The sequence below is a fragment of the Arachis hypogaea genome, chromosome 9 (assembly GCF_003086295.3).
Source record: "Arachis hypogaea cultivar Tifrunner chromosome 9, arahy.Tifrunner.gnm2.J5K5, whole genome shotgun sequence".
Classification (NCBI taxonomy): Eukaryota; Viridiplantae; Streptophyta; class Magnoliopsida; order Fabales; family Fabaceae; genus Arachis; species Arachis hypogaea.
In genome coordinates this window covers 13,228,777-13,245,633 of record NC_092044.1, presented here as the reverse complement: position 1 = coordinate 13,245,633, position 16,857 = coordinate 13,228,777, and the positions used below count along the sequence as shown (strand labels likewise).

At 33.5% G+C, this 16,857-nt stretch overlaps 1 protein-coding gene across 1 annotated transcript; it reads left to right on the top strand.

Moving 5' to 3' along the window:
• Positions 1-8,866: 8,866 nt before the first annotated feature.
• LOC112710443 (uncharacterized) lies at positions 8,867-15,957 on the top strand. The gene is made up of 11 exons (XM_025762651.3): positions 8,867-9,435; positions 10,755-10,798; positions 10,908-11,043; positions 11,385-11,514; positions 12,147-12,568; positions 12,668-12,736; positions 13,136-13,466; positions 13,597-13,864; positions 14,234-14,326; positions 14,455-14,892; positions 15,472-15,957. Exons 1-11 carry the CDS (start codon positions 9,234-9,236, stop codon positions 15,811-15,813), a joined length of 2,475 nt encoding a protein of 824 aa, XP_025618436.1. The 5' UTR covers positions 8,867-9,233; the 3' UTR covers positions 15,814-15,957.
• Positions 15,958-16,857: the final 900 nt, after the last annotated feature.

Genomic DNA, 16,857 nt, shown 5'->3' with positions numbered 1-16,857 from the left:
GTTTTTTGCATGAAATACAACATTTTTTTTTATCAATAATGATATTTTATGTGCTCCCCTTACCAGGAATAAATCCTTCTTACAGAGGCCCTACTATTTCTGTAAGAAATGGTCGGAGTTAGTGATGATCTTATAGATGATGTTGCATAGACTAATAAGCCGAAAGTCCTTTAAGCATGTTGGATAGCCCACCTTAGGAATAAGAACAATTAGTGTATCGAAGAATTGCCTCCAAGAGTTTATCCAAGAAAGCCTTTTAGAATTCTTTAAAAAAAATTGCTTGAAAACAACCTGTCTTGAAGCTTTATAAGAAGTCATACCTATAATAGCACTTCTTACTTCCTCTAAAGAAGTTGACTCAATAAATTTCTGGCAAGATATCTGACTAAAATAAGGAAGAACAAAATCACACATCCCTTCAATATCAATATGCTCCCTTGTACAAAAAAATCTTTGGAAGAAAGAATTAACGTCTGATTCAAAAATGTTATCATCTATAGGCCAGGTTCCATTATCAAGAAGCAAGCCATGGATCTTATTCTCTCCAAACATGACCCATAGTTATTTATATTTCTAATACCGCAAAATCATTTCCTACATAAGAATGGTGTTGAACTTCTCCTAAATCTATTTCTCTTCAATGCGCAAAAATGGATCCTTAACTCTCTCCAAAGCAACTTGAATGTCATTAATCTGCCTCTCAATATTCCTCAATAAGACTTTTCACAACATTTGGAGAACCGTTTTCATGCTTAAGAAACAATGCTATTAAACTGAGGATGAGTCAACCAAGCTGCTTGAAATCTAAATGGATGATTTTCTTTCTGAAGGTACTAGTCTTGTTGCAACGGACTAAAAGCAGACAATGGTCAGAGTGTACTCTTCCTAACACCTCAATATAGGATTTTGGGAATAACATACGCCAATCCTGATTAATGAGAGCTCTATCCAGCTTTTTTTCCATTTGAATACCTCCTCTAACCCTCCTATATCGAGTATATTTTCTCCCAATAGTCCCATGTCAAAAATTTCACAACGATCCAAGGTGTCAGCAAAAAGATCAACTCTAGTGCTCTTAACGTCCCCCCTTAACCTCACTAGAAAATAAAATCTCATTAAAATCACTAATCAATAACCAAGATTTTTGAAAGTTAAGAGAAAGTTTATGAAGATCATCCCACAGTTGTTCACAAAACTTGGCTTGTAGATTGCCATACACTGCAGAATAGATCTAACATGCTGAACCCATATCAACCTGTATGCTTACACATTGATTCACAATATCCAATAGTGTAATGTTTATATTCTAATTTGAACACAGAACCAAAATCTCACCACTATGACTTCGAGCTTCAACTATACTAGCCTTTCTGTAATGCAACCTTTTTTTTTCAAAACATTTTTCATCTTCTCAAAGGTAATATGAGTTTCAATAAGAATTAAAGTTGACTGATGAAATCTACGACCAATTCTTTACAATGTACATAGGATATTTTGTTGGAATCCTCCCTAATATTCTAAGCTAAAATGCTAATATCATCACTAATAATGATAAACAATTCAAAAGATGAAGTACCAACCTTAACTTAAGAAACCACAACCCTTTTATCTCTTGGTTCTCCTTTTCCTCTAATTCTATCCACCTCTTGGCTGACGAACAGGTTCTTCACCTCCAAAGGATCTTTTGTCTTGTTAGACGAACCATTTCCTCCTTGATCTTCATGATCTTTTATTAAAGATGGTGAGGATGCTTCATGTTTGTTCTTTAGTCCCGCACCACCGTTCTTGTATTCAGTTGATGCTGGCGAGTTCTGAAGAGAATTTGGAAGAAAATGCTTGTTACCATTCTTGAACAGAGAAGTATTGATTTAAAACTTTTTCTGAGGCACTCGTATGCTGCTCTTAGTTGATGTGGATGCACAAATCGCTCCTTGATCATCTTGAGTGATTTGATTCTTGTTTGATGAAAAAGCCACATCTTTACCTTTTTAGAGAAAACCCAATTTACCTTTTCCTTTGCATCTCACTTCCGTGCATTCCTGATTTTCTTTCTCGTTATCATGGTTCATGTTATCCCCCTTTGGCAATCACGCCTCACGAACTGGCTTTTCATTAATCGTTGCTGCGTTGGTTGGATTTTGTCCAAATTGAACATGTTCATGATATTGAAACATTAGTGCACCCTCTGATTGCACTTCCAGCATTATATCACCACTAGCCTCCTTAACATACTCCTTTTTATCTTCTGACATATTAATCCACGTACATTCTTGGTTAATATGCCCAAATTAATTGCACTTGATGCATAGAGGTATAGAGACTCATATTCAATATGAATGACACATACATCCATTTTGATCCTCTTGATCATGCGTTTTCCAAGATTCAAGTGTTCACAAGTACATGCAAATTTACCTTTCTCAACATATTTGGTAGCTAAGTCTATTTTAATAGGCTTTTTTACTATTTAGGCAATTCACCTCATGGCTTTTTCCTGATAATACAATAATACTAAGTCTGAGATTTTGATCTAGACCATAGTTGAACCAAAGAATTCTTCACATGGCTTAAATTCCAGTGTCCATGGTTTGACAGCAATATAGTGACCTATAAGCATCCAAGGTCCTCTTAAAATCATACTATCCCTGTCTTCAATGAGATTAAATTTCACTATGAAGTAGTCGGAACCCATATCAAGAACTTCATAACCATTCTTCAAAAGCCAAAATGCCTTTAACTTGACTTGATTCTTGTTTGATGAAGAAGCCACATCTTTATCCTTTGAGGGAAAGCTCACTTTACTTTTTCCTTTGCATTCCACTTTTTTATAACCCTCATTTTCTTTCTCGTTATTATCGTTCATGTTATCCCCCTTTAACAATCGAACCCTCATGAATTGGCTTTTCATTAACCGTTGCTGCGTTGGTTGGATTTCATCCAAATTCATCACGTTTATGATATTGAAACATTGGTGCACCCTCTGATTGCACTCCAGCATTACATCACCACTAGCTTCCTTGACATACTCCTTCTTATCTTCTGACATATTAATTCTCATACATTCTTGCTTAATATGCCCAAATTAATTGCACTTGCTGCATAGAGGTATAGAGACTCATATTCAATATGAAAGGCACATCCATCCACTTTGATCCACTTGTTCATGTGTTTTCCAAGATACAAGTGTTCACAAGCACGTGCAAATTTACCTTTCTCAACATATTTGGTAGCTAAGTCTATTTTAATAGGTTTTTCTACTGTTGATGCAATTCACCTCATGGCTTCTTCCTGATAATACAATAATATCAAGCATGAGATTTTGATCTAGACTATAGTCGAACCGAAGAATTCTTCACATGGCTTAAATTCCAGTGTCCATGGTTTGATAGCAATATAGTGACCTATAAGCATCCAAGGTCCTCCTAGAATCACACTATTCCTGTTTTCAATGAGATTAAATTTCATTATGAAGTAGTCGAAATTCATATCAAGAACTTCATAACCACTCTTCAAAGGCCAAAATGCTTTAACTCATGGATTAATACAATGTAGCAAAAATATTTACCAGACACCTTGATGACAATGTATCCATATATGACTTAGATAGAATCTTTTTAGCCTCTCCAGGGAAAGTTACACAAGATATCTCTTCGACTCCGTCCTTTTCATGGGTTATTACTGCCATCCTATCACCCATCAAATCTCCAGCTATCACAAATTTTTTAAGTTTAGTGTTGCATACGACCTTGTCTCTGAAATAATTTTTTTGCTGCACAGAAGCTCCCTTAGCTTTTTTTCCTCTAACACTCCTAAAGCAGACCCTTAGTACCCTTCCCCTTATTTAACTTAGAAGAAAGATCCTCACCGTGTTCTACCCTCTTACCCACATCCCTGCTCACACTAATCTCTTTTCCTTCACTCATAATTACTCATCAAAGGTAGTGGAAAAACAAACAGAAGATTAATCACCAAAGTCAGAGAAAGACAAACAGTAAGTTGATTCCACAATAATACCACAAGAGACGAGGAGGTGGTCTATGGTTGCGTCAATCCCGAACCCATAAAGCACTATAACAGGTTAAAGATGCAAGCTCAGATGATGGTCCAACATATCTATGACTTGAATGACAATACCACTGGCAGAGCTCTAGAATATGGCGGTCCAATAGTCAGATACACTGTCTAAAAATTTTGGCCCTTGCTGTCTTTATTGCAATCTGCACAAGGAACCAGAGGCTGCGGTGCCTTCGATCTACAGAAGACGGCAATATAAATGCCAAAGAAGAAAACTGGAGATATACCAACAGCGCTCAGCAGAGGCAGACAGCAGATTCGATGTGAAACGTTCCACCGGAGAAACTGTCATAAAGGCAACTAGATGTAGATATCACCGGTGAAAACAACTGTTATAGGACGGCTGTAAAAATCTCCCTCTCCCCCCTTTATTTCTTTTTCTCTCTCTATCCCTTTCTCCTTCCATCCCTCACACATTATTGTTGTTTTATATGATTACATGCACATACTATTAGTGCAACGTTTCAAAATTTTAAAAGATTAAATTTTAATTAGTTCGAAATTAATTCTTTAAAATAGAGATAATTATATTCTAATTTTATTTGAACACACATAATTAAACTCAATTGTAAAAATTGAGTAAATGATCATTTTTTATATTTTAAAGGACAATAAATGAGAATATAACAATTAAAGGACAATCAAGAATTAGAAATCCTAACCGATTTAAGTTGGTTGGGGTAGTTAACTTACTCGTTCACTTAAACAAGTGTCAAGTTTTAGTAATTTAAGCATGGTACAAATCATTTAAGTTATTAATTTAAAATTTTGATTTCAACATTGACTACAACAAATAACCTTAACTTAAGGGCAACTAAACCTTAAGTTCTAATATATTTAAGAGTTTAATTTTAAGTATTGATAGTATAAAATATTTTACACAATCATTCAATTATATCTGTTCTTTATATAACTATTCATACAGTTAATGTAAAAAGTAATTTTTTATTTATATGATGTTATGTAATAGAATATATGTGTAAAACTATTTTATACTGATAATATATTAAAATTAAATTTTATATTTAATTATAATTTTTCTAAGACTACCAAAATTAATAACGTCTTAATTGTTTAAACCCACTAATCCTATATTTCAATTTGATTGAGAGGCAGAAGGAGGGGATTTGGCGCCATTGCCACCTCGTTGTAGGAGAGTTGCTACTGTTGCAAAATCGCCAAACACCCCTCCCCAGCCACCAATCTATATCATTTTCTTCAACTCCAAGTAGGCTTGATGATCCTAATTCTTGCTTCTTGATGATTAAATGGTCGTGCATATGCTTAAATTCCTTGCATGAGCCTTAAGCATGAGTGCATGTTGTAGATTGTGATGATCAAAACTTGAACAGTGAACACATGCCGAATTTGGTTTAAGAAAGCTTCAAACCAAGTATTTGGCTTGATTAGTTATTAATTGCTCCATGAATGAAGTTGCATGAGTTATCTCTTGTTACATGTTTAAAGCTGCAATTGGAAGAGAAATATCACCTGGCAATATCATTCGGAGAGAAAGAGAAATGAATTAATTTTCAATCAAGATAACATTTCTTTTCAAAGAGTAAGCTCGAAAATTAAAGGAATGGTCAGAAATTATGAAAAAGTGTTAAAACTTATAGAAAAAAGCATCAAATTTTTTAGAAAAACAAATTCGATTATAATTGATTGGAAGCCACCAGAAACTGGCTAGAAGAAATTTAATGTTGATGGCTCAGTCCTCCAAACTTCAAATTCTGGCTCGTGTGACGACATTTTCAGATATTCAAACGGCCTGATTTTGGCAAGATTTATAATGAATATTGAAAAGGTAACCAATTCTAATGCAGAACTATAGACAATCTACACAAGTCTTAAAATTACAATTGATATGGGAATGGTAAACATACAGGTAGAGATAATTCTACCTGTGTAGTGAATCTGTTGCAGCATGCATTTACGGACTTGCATAACAGCACTTTCCTCATCCGTGCAATTAAAGAGCTCCAAGTCAATTCGGGTGACTTCCGAGTAAACCACGTCTTGAAGGAAGCCAATTCCAGTGCCGACGTTCTAGCCAAGCATGCCCTCAATCTTCCGGGAGGTCTCGATGGATTCGTCTCGCCTCCCCCTTTTTGGTGCCAACGATTGAAATTGATAGGAGACAGACGGTGTTTGCTTGAATTGTGAATGCCTAGTTAGTTTTTGCTTTTGGGCCTCTGGCCCTTCTCAATAAAAAAACTGTAATTGAAACAGATATTGAAACTGAGAGACTGAGATTAAATTGAGTTTTTATATTATATTTGACGTAAAATATACAGAATTAAATGATGTCTTAGTATTTTGTTTGGTTTAAGATAAATATGGAGAGAAAATAAGAACATTCACTAAAATACCCTTAGTTATTAAAAAATTATTGTTAAAATTTGAGTCTCCGTCTCTAGAAATTTTAATCTTTTATGTTTCTACTTTTTTGAAGGTACTAAATGAACTAAAATTTTATGTTTCGAGATCGAAATTTTAGTTTTAGTTTTTAACTACCAAATACAATACTAAATTCTAGTCTCCTAATTTTACTTTCAGTCTTTTAAAACAAACGCTATCTTGATGAAGATATAGAACAAAAAAACTTGTACTGATTTTCAATTCAGTGGTGTCTAATAATTTTTGTTTTAATAAAGTTTAGACTAATTAAAATTGTGTCAATCAACTCTATACTTTGATTAATTTTTATATTTTGTCCAAAAATTTGTATATATTTTTAAAAAATTTATATATTTAAAAGATGTAATTTTTTTTCTGTTTTATGTCTTTTTCTTTTTTTTTTCAAAAAGAAAAAATAGAAAGAAAAAAAATGCAAAAGAACAGAAACAATACAAATGTGTATGTTTATTTATATTTTTTTGTTTTTTTAAATAATTAATGCACTATTTTATTTAGTTTCATAAAATTTATATGTTTCTATTATTTAAAAGAACATTAGTTTCAAATCTTTATTTTTAGAATTAGTTGAAATTTAATTAAAAATATTTATTTACCCAATATTTCTATTATCTTTATATCCAACTAATATCCCCTATATATATATATATATATATATATATATATATATATATAAACTAAATTTAATTAAAAATATTTATTTACCCAATATTTCTATCATCTTTATATCCAACTAATATCCCCTATATATATATGACAAAAATGTGTTAAAATCTAGAGAAATGCAATTGGGATATTATTTTAAAATGGAAGGAATCCTTTATCATTTGTCATATAGACTAGTATAGTCATATCTTTTATGGAAATTTCAATTCATTCTTATATTTAGTTTTATCCATTTTACTTATAAAAGGATAAATTAAATTTAAATATAGTAAACAATCTAAAGTTTGGGAGAATTAGAAAAACAATAATGCTATATCTGAAATTGTTTTCATAATTAAATCTAACTAAATTAGTACAAATTTAACAAAAAAAAATGTGTAAATATATCATCACTTTTCTTATTTCGTATTTTTACAATACAAAATTTTTTGTTGTAGACAACATAAATTTATCGATATAGTATAATATGTACAAAAAATTTTGCACATACATAAATTTATTGATATAATATAGAAGTTTTTGTATATAACACGTAAATGTTTTCACATAATACAAAATTTTTTTATACAGAGTATATAAATTTTTGTTACGAATATATTTTGTTAGTTAAGTGAATCAATGTTTTAGATATGTGGTCTTCCAAAAATCTATACACCAAAATTTATGTGCTATGTACCAAAATTTTTATGTTGTACACAAAAATTTATGTGTTGTACATATTTTGTTAGTTAAATGTCAATGTTCTGAGCATGTGGAACTTTAAAATTTTTGTGCTATATATAAAAGTGATGTGTTCTACAATGATGATGATAATAAAGGAGGACGTGAAAGAAAAAAAGAAAGTGAAAATAAAACAAAATAACAAATCAACATGATGACGACAACAACAATGACGATAATGACGACAGCGATGACAACAATGACGTTAAAAAGCAAAGCGTGTAAAAGAAGAAGACGACGAGAACAACAAAGAAGGAAGAAAAAAAAAGAAAAAAAAAAAAGAAAAAATAGCAGTAATAAGAAGAAAAAGCAGCGCCTACGTATGTAAGAAAAAAGAAGTCCACGATAACTTAATTAAAAATTTTGTTTAAAAAACTACTGAATGTCTAATTTTATTGTTAAAAAATATGGATTTTAGAATGATTAATAAGATTCTCTCAAATTTTTATTTTAAAACCATTTATAAACTTTCTATTTTTCCCAAAATCTTTCTTAACCAAATTTATAAACAAAATACTCTAAACATATGTAATTGATAAGAAATAAAAGATTCATTTTTTATTATATAAATTTTCAAACAAACTCTTCTAAAAAGATTTAATAGATAAAAAATAAAAGAGAATGTTAGGGGACATCAATAATATTTTTAATGATGTGAAATTACATCTAATGGTGGGAGATCACTCATTTTTGTTTTGATAGTTAAGTGCTGACTAAAAAATACAAAAGTTACTGCCCTTAAACTTTTGCAAAATAAAATATACAATTAGTTATCATATAAATAAATTAAATATGCTATAAATATATATATTAAAAATTAGTTATTAAATATTTGTATATAATAAATATATTATTTAATTTTTTATATATATTTTATATAAATAAATAATTTTTGTGTATTCGTATTATAATGATTATAACTAAATAAATATTGGAGTTTAAACTTTAAAAGACAAAATAAAAATGAAGGGTAGAATGGTAATTGCAGGAAAACCGCAAGGGTACAGGATGCAGAAAATAAAACTGAGAAATTTCGCTCAAAGTCATTGTCAAACGTTTTCAAAACCCTCAGAGTGGTATGTTGTTGAGTTTGTGTGTGTGAGAGAGTCTCTGTCGCTCGCTGTGCCTCCAAACTCCAAACCCGCTTTTCTTTGAGTTTCCGACTGCGAACAAGAGAAACAAACAAACACCCACCGGAACCCTACCCTCTCCCATCTTCTCCTCTTTCTTCTCTCTCTCTCCTCGTGATTTCTTATTCGCTTTCGCATTCGCGTCTTCGAACTCGAAACCCCATTCTTCTTCTTCGTTTTTCTTTTCCCTCTTCCTTTCGTGTTTCCTGGGGCTGTGAAGAGAGAATGGTAGCTGGTAGTGGGAGTGGTTCTCCGAGGGCTGAGGGTGGAAACGGTAATAACACACAGATACTGTCGGCGAGAGTGCGAAGAACCATTCAATCCATCAAAGAAATCGTTGGGAACCATTCTGATGCTGATATCTATGTCGCTCTCAAGGAAACAAACATGGATCCTAACGATGCTGCTCAGAAATTGCTCAACCAAGGTTTCCTTATATTTATCTTTTTTTTTATTTGTTTTTATTCTTTTGGTAGTTATTCATTGGTTTTGGATTAATGAGGTCTTGTTTGCTTTACCTGAATATTTTCATCTGAATGTGTGATTCTGAATTGTCTTTGTTTAGTTAATTCGTATGAATGTCACATTTTGTAGTTTAGGACAGGTTTGGTTCGGTTCTTGTTGATTTTAGGGGGAAAACTAGGGCACTCTTTAATAATTTACAAGTATAAACTTTTTTTTTAATTGAAAAGTAATAATTTTAAAGTTTTTAATAACATGAAATGCATGAAACACTTCAAATTCTTTCACTTGTGTATTTTAAAAGAGTGCCACTTGTTTACGCTATCTTAAAAGTTAAAATCCTTTTTCTTTTTTTCTTTAAAAATGATTTCTACCTTTTTTGGGTAGAAACTAGAAAATAAGCTAATTCAGCGGCACACTGACTTTTCAATATTGGAATGCTGGTATCTGGAGAAAGGAATGATAACTTGATTGTGAGCCTTTGGTGTTTTTGTTGGTTGTTTACTTCAGAGTACAAGACCAATGTTTCTTTGTTCATGTCGTGGTACTTTCTATTTAGGCTGCGAGGAGCTGATATTGTCAAGGCAGCGTCGACGTCATTGCACCTGTCAAGTATTTTAGCTAGTGAATACTAGGAAAATGGGCACTTTGTAATTGAAGATTTAGGGATGTTTATAGCATGTGCTTCATAGTGAACATATAGTTTTGAATGCCGTTCCATGCCCCCATTTCTTTCTTCCACTGAACCCAGACATTCATTGTTGTAAGTTTAGTTTCCTCCTAGATACAATGTCATTAGTTCTGTGCCCTTTGTTTCGAGGATTAAGGATGATCAAAAGAGTAAATTAGTAAATGTGTGATTTATCAGTGGCCATTGCCCAAATAGCAGTTACCTAGGGTTATATTTGATCAGTTGAAAAGAAAATTCTGTGAATCCATAAATGCATAGCTTAATTTTCCATAATTTCTGAACATCATATGGTTTAAATGTAAACATTTTATTATAGTTCATGCTTGATTAATTTACCTAAGTAGTTACTATATAAATTGTCTCCATTGGGGCGCAGTTCAATATTTAGGTGGCCCGCATCTTGATATATAACCGGTATTCTAGATCAAGTTGTCATGAAGAGTGTGTCCTATTCTAGTTGTGTTGTATGTCGGGATTGCTAATCAGCCTGTTGGTTCTAATTATATTTTGACAACAATTAACTATTGATTTGAAGAAAAGTGAACAATGAAATGATACTTTCTCTTAGTGTAAATTTTGAATTTGTTATTCAGATCCATTCCATGAGGTGAAGAGAAGGAGAGACCGAAAGAAGGAGGTATTGCATCTTCATACACATTTTCTTTTTCATTAAATCCATGGCAACATATTAAAGAGTATAGGTTTTTTTTTCTTTGTAATTTATTTACAAGTATATGTTATTGCAGCCTCAAAATGTTGGGAACCCAGTCCCTGTCAACCCACGAAGGAATTCTGAGAATGTTGGTCAAGGAAAGAAATATAATACCCCTTCTGAACATAATAATGTTCGAAGAACAAACTATTCTCGGAATACCTTACCTGGTATGACTTATTTCCTGCCTATTTTGAGATTTAAAGTTGATGCCCTGATTAGCATTTTGTCTTCATTTTGAGGTTTAAAGTCTTCATTTTGTTCTTTGTATAGATGTAGATTGTCAATAAAAGCATGAACTCAGTTTTATATTCCAATAATTTTATTAATATTTTTATCATTACTGTTTGTGGTCAATTACAAGATTGAGTTTAACTGCAGATATAACAGAAAAAACCTAGGTTATTATATTTTGACATATGCAAGTCAATTGGGCCGGATCCTTTTTCTTTTATGGTAATTCACATTCTTGTATGTATGAGCTGATCTTAAAGTATTGCTTAATGTTCAGGCATCAGCAGAGAGTTTCGAGTTGTCAGAGACAATAGAGTAAATCACATATATAAAGAAGTAAAGCCTCCTTCAGTGCAATGCACAACATCTACCAATGAGCAGTCAATTGTGAACACTTCTGAAAAAGGGTATTTTTATTTATTTTTTTAAAATTATCTGGATTAGTGAAAGGGAAACTAGCTTGACTGTGCATACCTGGAATCCTCACTCCTTAGTAATCCACAATCGTACATACACATTACATAAACTCGGGCAAACTGAAAGCTTTTATCTCATGGCTAGGTTCGCTGTTGCTACAGATAGGATGTGAAATTGTGAAGTGTTTTCGTAGGCAAGACGAAATTAGAAATGAATTGAATGAGATGTGAGAAAGAACCCTAGTTGTAGGATTTGTGATTTGATTCACTGATACAAATAATCTCAAGTTATCCTCATCGAGTATATAAAGGTGATGATGTAGGGTAGAGATTTAGTTGGCCATAGAGCTGTTGAATGCTTTGACGATCAATGTAGAAATATGTTGATTGAAGGTCCATTTACTACTTAATTGCAAAACTTTGAGGATAATGTTGAGTTGGATGTTGGAAATGGGTTTTGGGGTTGTATGTGTTAATGTTATTTGACTTAATGCAATTGCTGCTTGAAGGCAGACTTGAAAGATATCTTTGTATCGTTTGAGGAGATATCTGTCAAGGATCACTATTTTGATTTTTTTTCAGTGATTATTTTGTACATAATTCGTGTATTGTCTTTGTTACAGATCATCAACTGCTTATAGTAATCAAAGGTCATTTGGTGCAAGAAATATATCGCAGGCTCTAAATGGTCCTCCTAATTCACATGGAAGATACTCAAAAGATGCTATTCCAAATGCCAGTGACAGAAAATTTACACCTGCTAAGGAAGGTGCAACATCAAATATAGCATCACAAGAGCAACCAACAAAGCCCAATAACAACCAGAATTCTACAACTGTGACATCAACCAGTTCTGCTATTGGGGTTTATTCCTCTTCAACAGATCCAGTTCATGTCCCCTCCCCTGATTCCAGATCATCAGGTGTTGTAGGGGCGATTAGGCGTGAAGTGGGGGTTGTTGGTGGACGTAGACAGGCTTCAGACAACTCGGTCAAACAATCATCCGTTCCTAGTTCTTTTGCTAATACTCTTACTGGAAAAGATGGTACATCTGCAGATTCATTTCATTCAGTTGGTATCATCTCAAAGACTGAACAATTTAGTCAAACTAATATAACTGAACCTTCCTTCACTGGCATGACAGTTAGCAGGCCATCCATGAGCAATCAATATAACGGTCGACCACATCAACAACTTGTGGGACATCAGAGAGGTATATCTCCAAAATAGCATTACCAAAATTTGATTTTTGCTGCTGCTTGTTTCTTCTAATTCTGATTTGGTTGTCTTCGTTTCTAAGGCTAATGATTTTGCTCAATGCATAACTTTTGGTGGTTTGATCTTAGTTATGTATGCATTTGTCTTTTGCATTAGGGAATTCAGAAACATTGTATTTCAGTCAGAAGATGCAAGGTTTATGATAGCAATCTACTACTAGGATTTTCTTTGATGTTGTCTTCTAAACCTTAATTTTTTGGACACTTTTCCTCCTATTTTTGCAATCTAATTCAAGTACAGTACTCAATTGACAAAACTATCAACCTATTTCTTGAATGTGCTTCCCGCCCCTCATATCTAATCCATGTCTAGAAACTTCATGGTTTTTGTGCAGTTACTCAGCATAATAAAGAGTGGAAACCTAAATCAAGCCAGAAGTTGAGTAATAATGGTCCCGGGGTGATTGGAACACCTAAAAAGCTTGCGTCAACTCCAGTGGAAAACTCTAAGGATATGGAATCAGATACTACAAAGCTGCAAGATAAACTTTCCCAAGTAAATATCAGTGAGAACCAGAATGTGATTATTGCACAGCATATTCGAGTTAGAGACACTGATCGCGCTCTGCTGACTTTTGGTAGCATTGGGACAGAATTTAATTCCTCAAGACATCAACCTAACAATATAGGAGTTGCTGAGAAATCAAATGAGGAATCTACTGCCAGGTTGGTTTTCCTGTTCTGGTCTATTTATTTATTTTGATTGTTCTAACTTAGACCGGTCTCATGTTCACTTTTTTCTTCAGTCTTCACTTTCTAAGAGCTAGTTGTGACATTATTTAACACTTATTGTCAGCTTGACAGTGCCTGCTTCAGAGTTGTCCGCTGATGATGTTCCTGGGAGCAAGCAGGTAGACTTGCAGGAAGACCACATCAGAAATCCTGTATCTGACTCTCCAGCATCTGGTGCTACTGAGCTGCAATTGCATGATAACAGAGAATCCTCAAGTCCTCAGAATCAGGGTCCTTATGGCAGTATTAGGTTGGTTCGTGAAAGTAGTCCTTCTTATGTGCCTGCTGAGTCACAGCATCAGCAAGATTCTCATGATATGCCTGGATTTGCGGTGAGTGATTCCTTTAGTTGCATAATTTGGATGCACAGTTATTAATGGCCTAACATTATATTCCATGGCATTAGATAGAGGTTTTATAGGCATACCGTTTTGAACTAGAAAGTGTCGTATTATGCGAGCTAGATAGGAGGAAGTGCTTTACAACACTTATTGATTAAATTTTTCAAGGGCAAACATTGATAAAATTCCAATACTTTAGGGAAAATATTTAAATGGCATAGGGTTTGTTGTCTTCTACCACCTGGCTTTTCCCATGACACTTGTTGCTATCTGATGGGTGATAATAATTTTGTAACTATCGTATATGTTAATTGCATGTTTTGCTTTGGTACTTCCTTTCTCATAGTTACCTTGAAACAGGCCTATGATCCTCCAACTGGTTACGACATGCCTTATTTCAGACCCACAATAGATGATACTCTCCGAGGGCAGGGTCTACCATCACCTCAAGAGGTATATTAAATTATGATTTAGTAGAGAATTGTAAGCACTATAGTTTTGTTTCTTTTTATTTTAGATTTGGATCTTGCAGTAACTTCATCTTTAGAATTTCTCTTTGACATAATCTTCGGGGTGTGCAGGGCTTAAGTTCCCATGTGGCCAATAGTGTTCCCGCTTCCACAGTTTCCATGGTGCAACCTCCTGTGGCACAGATGTATCCACAAGTACATGTTTCACATTTTGCTAATCTTATGCCGTATCGTCAGTTCTTGTCACCAGTCTATGTTCCACCAATGGCTATGCCTGGATATTCAAGTAATCCTCCCTATCCTCATCCAACAAATGGCAGCAGTTACTTGTTGATGCCTGGAGGTAATTCCCATCTTAATGCGAATAGCCTTAAATACGGAGTTCAGCAGTTCAAGCCTGTTCCTGCTGGAAGTCCTAATGGGTTTGGGAATTTTGCTAATCCAACCGGGTATGCCATGATGCCTCCTGGTGTGGTTGGGGGTGCAACAGCTTTAGAAGATTCTTCTCGTGTCAAGTACAAAGATAATCTTTATGTTCCAAATCCTCAGGTAATGTTCCAAATACATCCCGTTAACCCAGTACCGTGCACCTATAATCATCATGATTATTTTAATTCCATTTTGCAATTAAGTGGTGGTTGATGTTAACCTAATTTGTCACATATACCAAGCATGAACCTAACATTAGAGTCTAATTTATGATCTTGAAAAGTTATCACTTGTAAGTAGGTGCTAGAAGGGTTTAACCCTTTTAGGCTGCATCTGGAATTCTGGATTCTGTCTTTGAAATATAGAGAGACGTATATTGTCTGTCCCCACTAGACAAATTTGCATCTTTGCCAGTCTTGGTTGCCAAATGATTGTGTCTACTAACTTTGTCTCAGTTATAATCCAGACACGGGCTTTTAATATTATAAGCTGCAAGAAAGCAATTTACACATCACACACTGAATTTTTTTGGATTTACATGCTGTGCCAAACCTAATAGGAAGTTCATGTTAAGACATTGATTAGTAAAGCTTCATTCTCGTGTTTCAATGAATATTTCTTAATCTATGACAAGGTCTTTTCATGTGAACTGCAACCTCCTTATGATATTAGTTTCTCATTGTTCATTCCCATTTACAGGCCGAGACATCAGAAATCTGGATACAGAATCCAAGGGAGCTTCCTGGCATGCAATCGGCTCCATACTATAACTTGCCAGCGCAAACACCTCATGGTGCCTATATGCCATCGCACACCGGCCATGTCTCGTTCAATGCAGCAGCAGCTCAATCTTCACACATGCAGTTTCCTGGCATGTATCACACTCCGCCACAGCCAACTCCAATGGCTAACCCTCATCATTTAGGACCAGCGATGGGAAACAATGTTGGAGTTGGAGTGGCTCCAGCTGCACCTGGACCACAGGTTGGTGCATATCAGCAGCCCCAGTTAGGTCACCTCAATTGGACTACAAATTTCTGAAGGGGAAAACAAGAAACCATGAAATCTAACCCTGTGTGTACAAGGGACTGAAGCAGATATAGGAAAAAAAATGGTAGTTTTTTATTTGTGAAATGAATAACATTTTTTTTTCTCTCCAATATGCATTGAGGCATTTAAGTTTTCCATCTCATTTATATGTGGTAAGCTTTGGGAATTATTCTGAGTTTTGACTAATGAAAGTTGAATCTCGGTGATTCCTAAACGCTTTGTTTGAAGACAGTCTCTAAATGCTTAAAGAAGAATTCACCTAACAGGCTTCTTATTGCCAAGAGAAAGATGAATAAATTATTTACTCATGAAAGATGTAAATGCTAACAAATGTATCCATGGAATAAAGAAACTCACCTTGTAACCATGGAAGATGACTTCTGTGTGCTAAAAGTATCCTAATGTTGGTTATCTACTTTGTCCGTTGGTATCCAAACCAATGTTAGCGCACATGGAGGTCATCTGTGGTTACAAGGTGAGTTTTTTTATTCTATGGGTACATTTGGGTACATTTGTCAGCATCTACATTTTTTATGGGTACAAATGATAATTTATTCGAAAATGATACTATATTGAACATAGGTCTAGTATAACTGACACTTAATTAAATCTTATAATTATTTAAAAAAGGTTGATCACTAATTTTGTAAAGATTTAATCGTCGACAATAAAATCTTTGAAAGATGTTATAGACAAAATAACCCTCGTATGATTTGAGAATATGACAAAAAGAACAATTAAATATTATATTTTTTGGGTAACAATTTTTGTATTTAGTAATTGATTTATTTATTTGTTCTAAATTTGTGGTAATATTTGAATAAATATTTAAAAGGTGTACAAAAATTTAGAGTAAAATTTATTTTCTAAATTTTTCTTTTTATTTTTTAAAATAAAGTCATTTACAATAGATTTTTTTAAAAATTTTTTTGACAATTATTAAATTTTAAAGATGAATTTTTTTTAAATAATGATTGTGAAAATTGCATCATAATTTGACTCTAACGTCGTATTTTAAAATATATATTTTATATC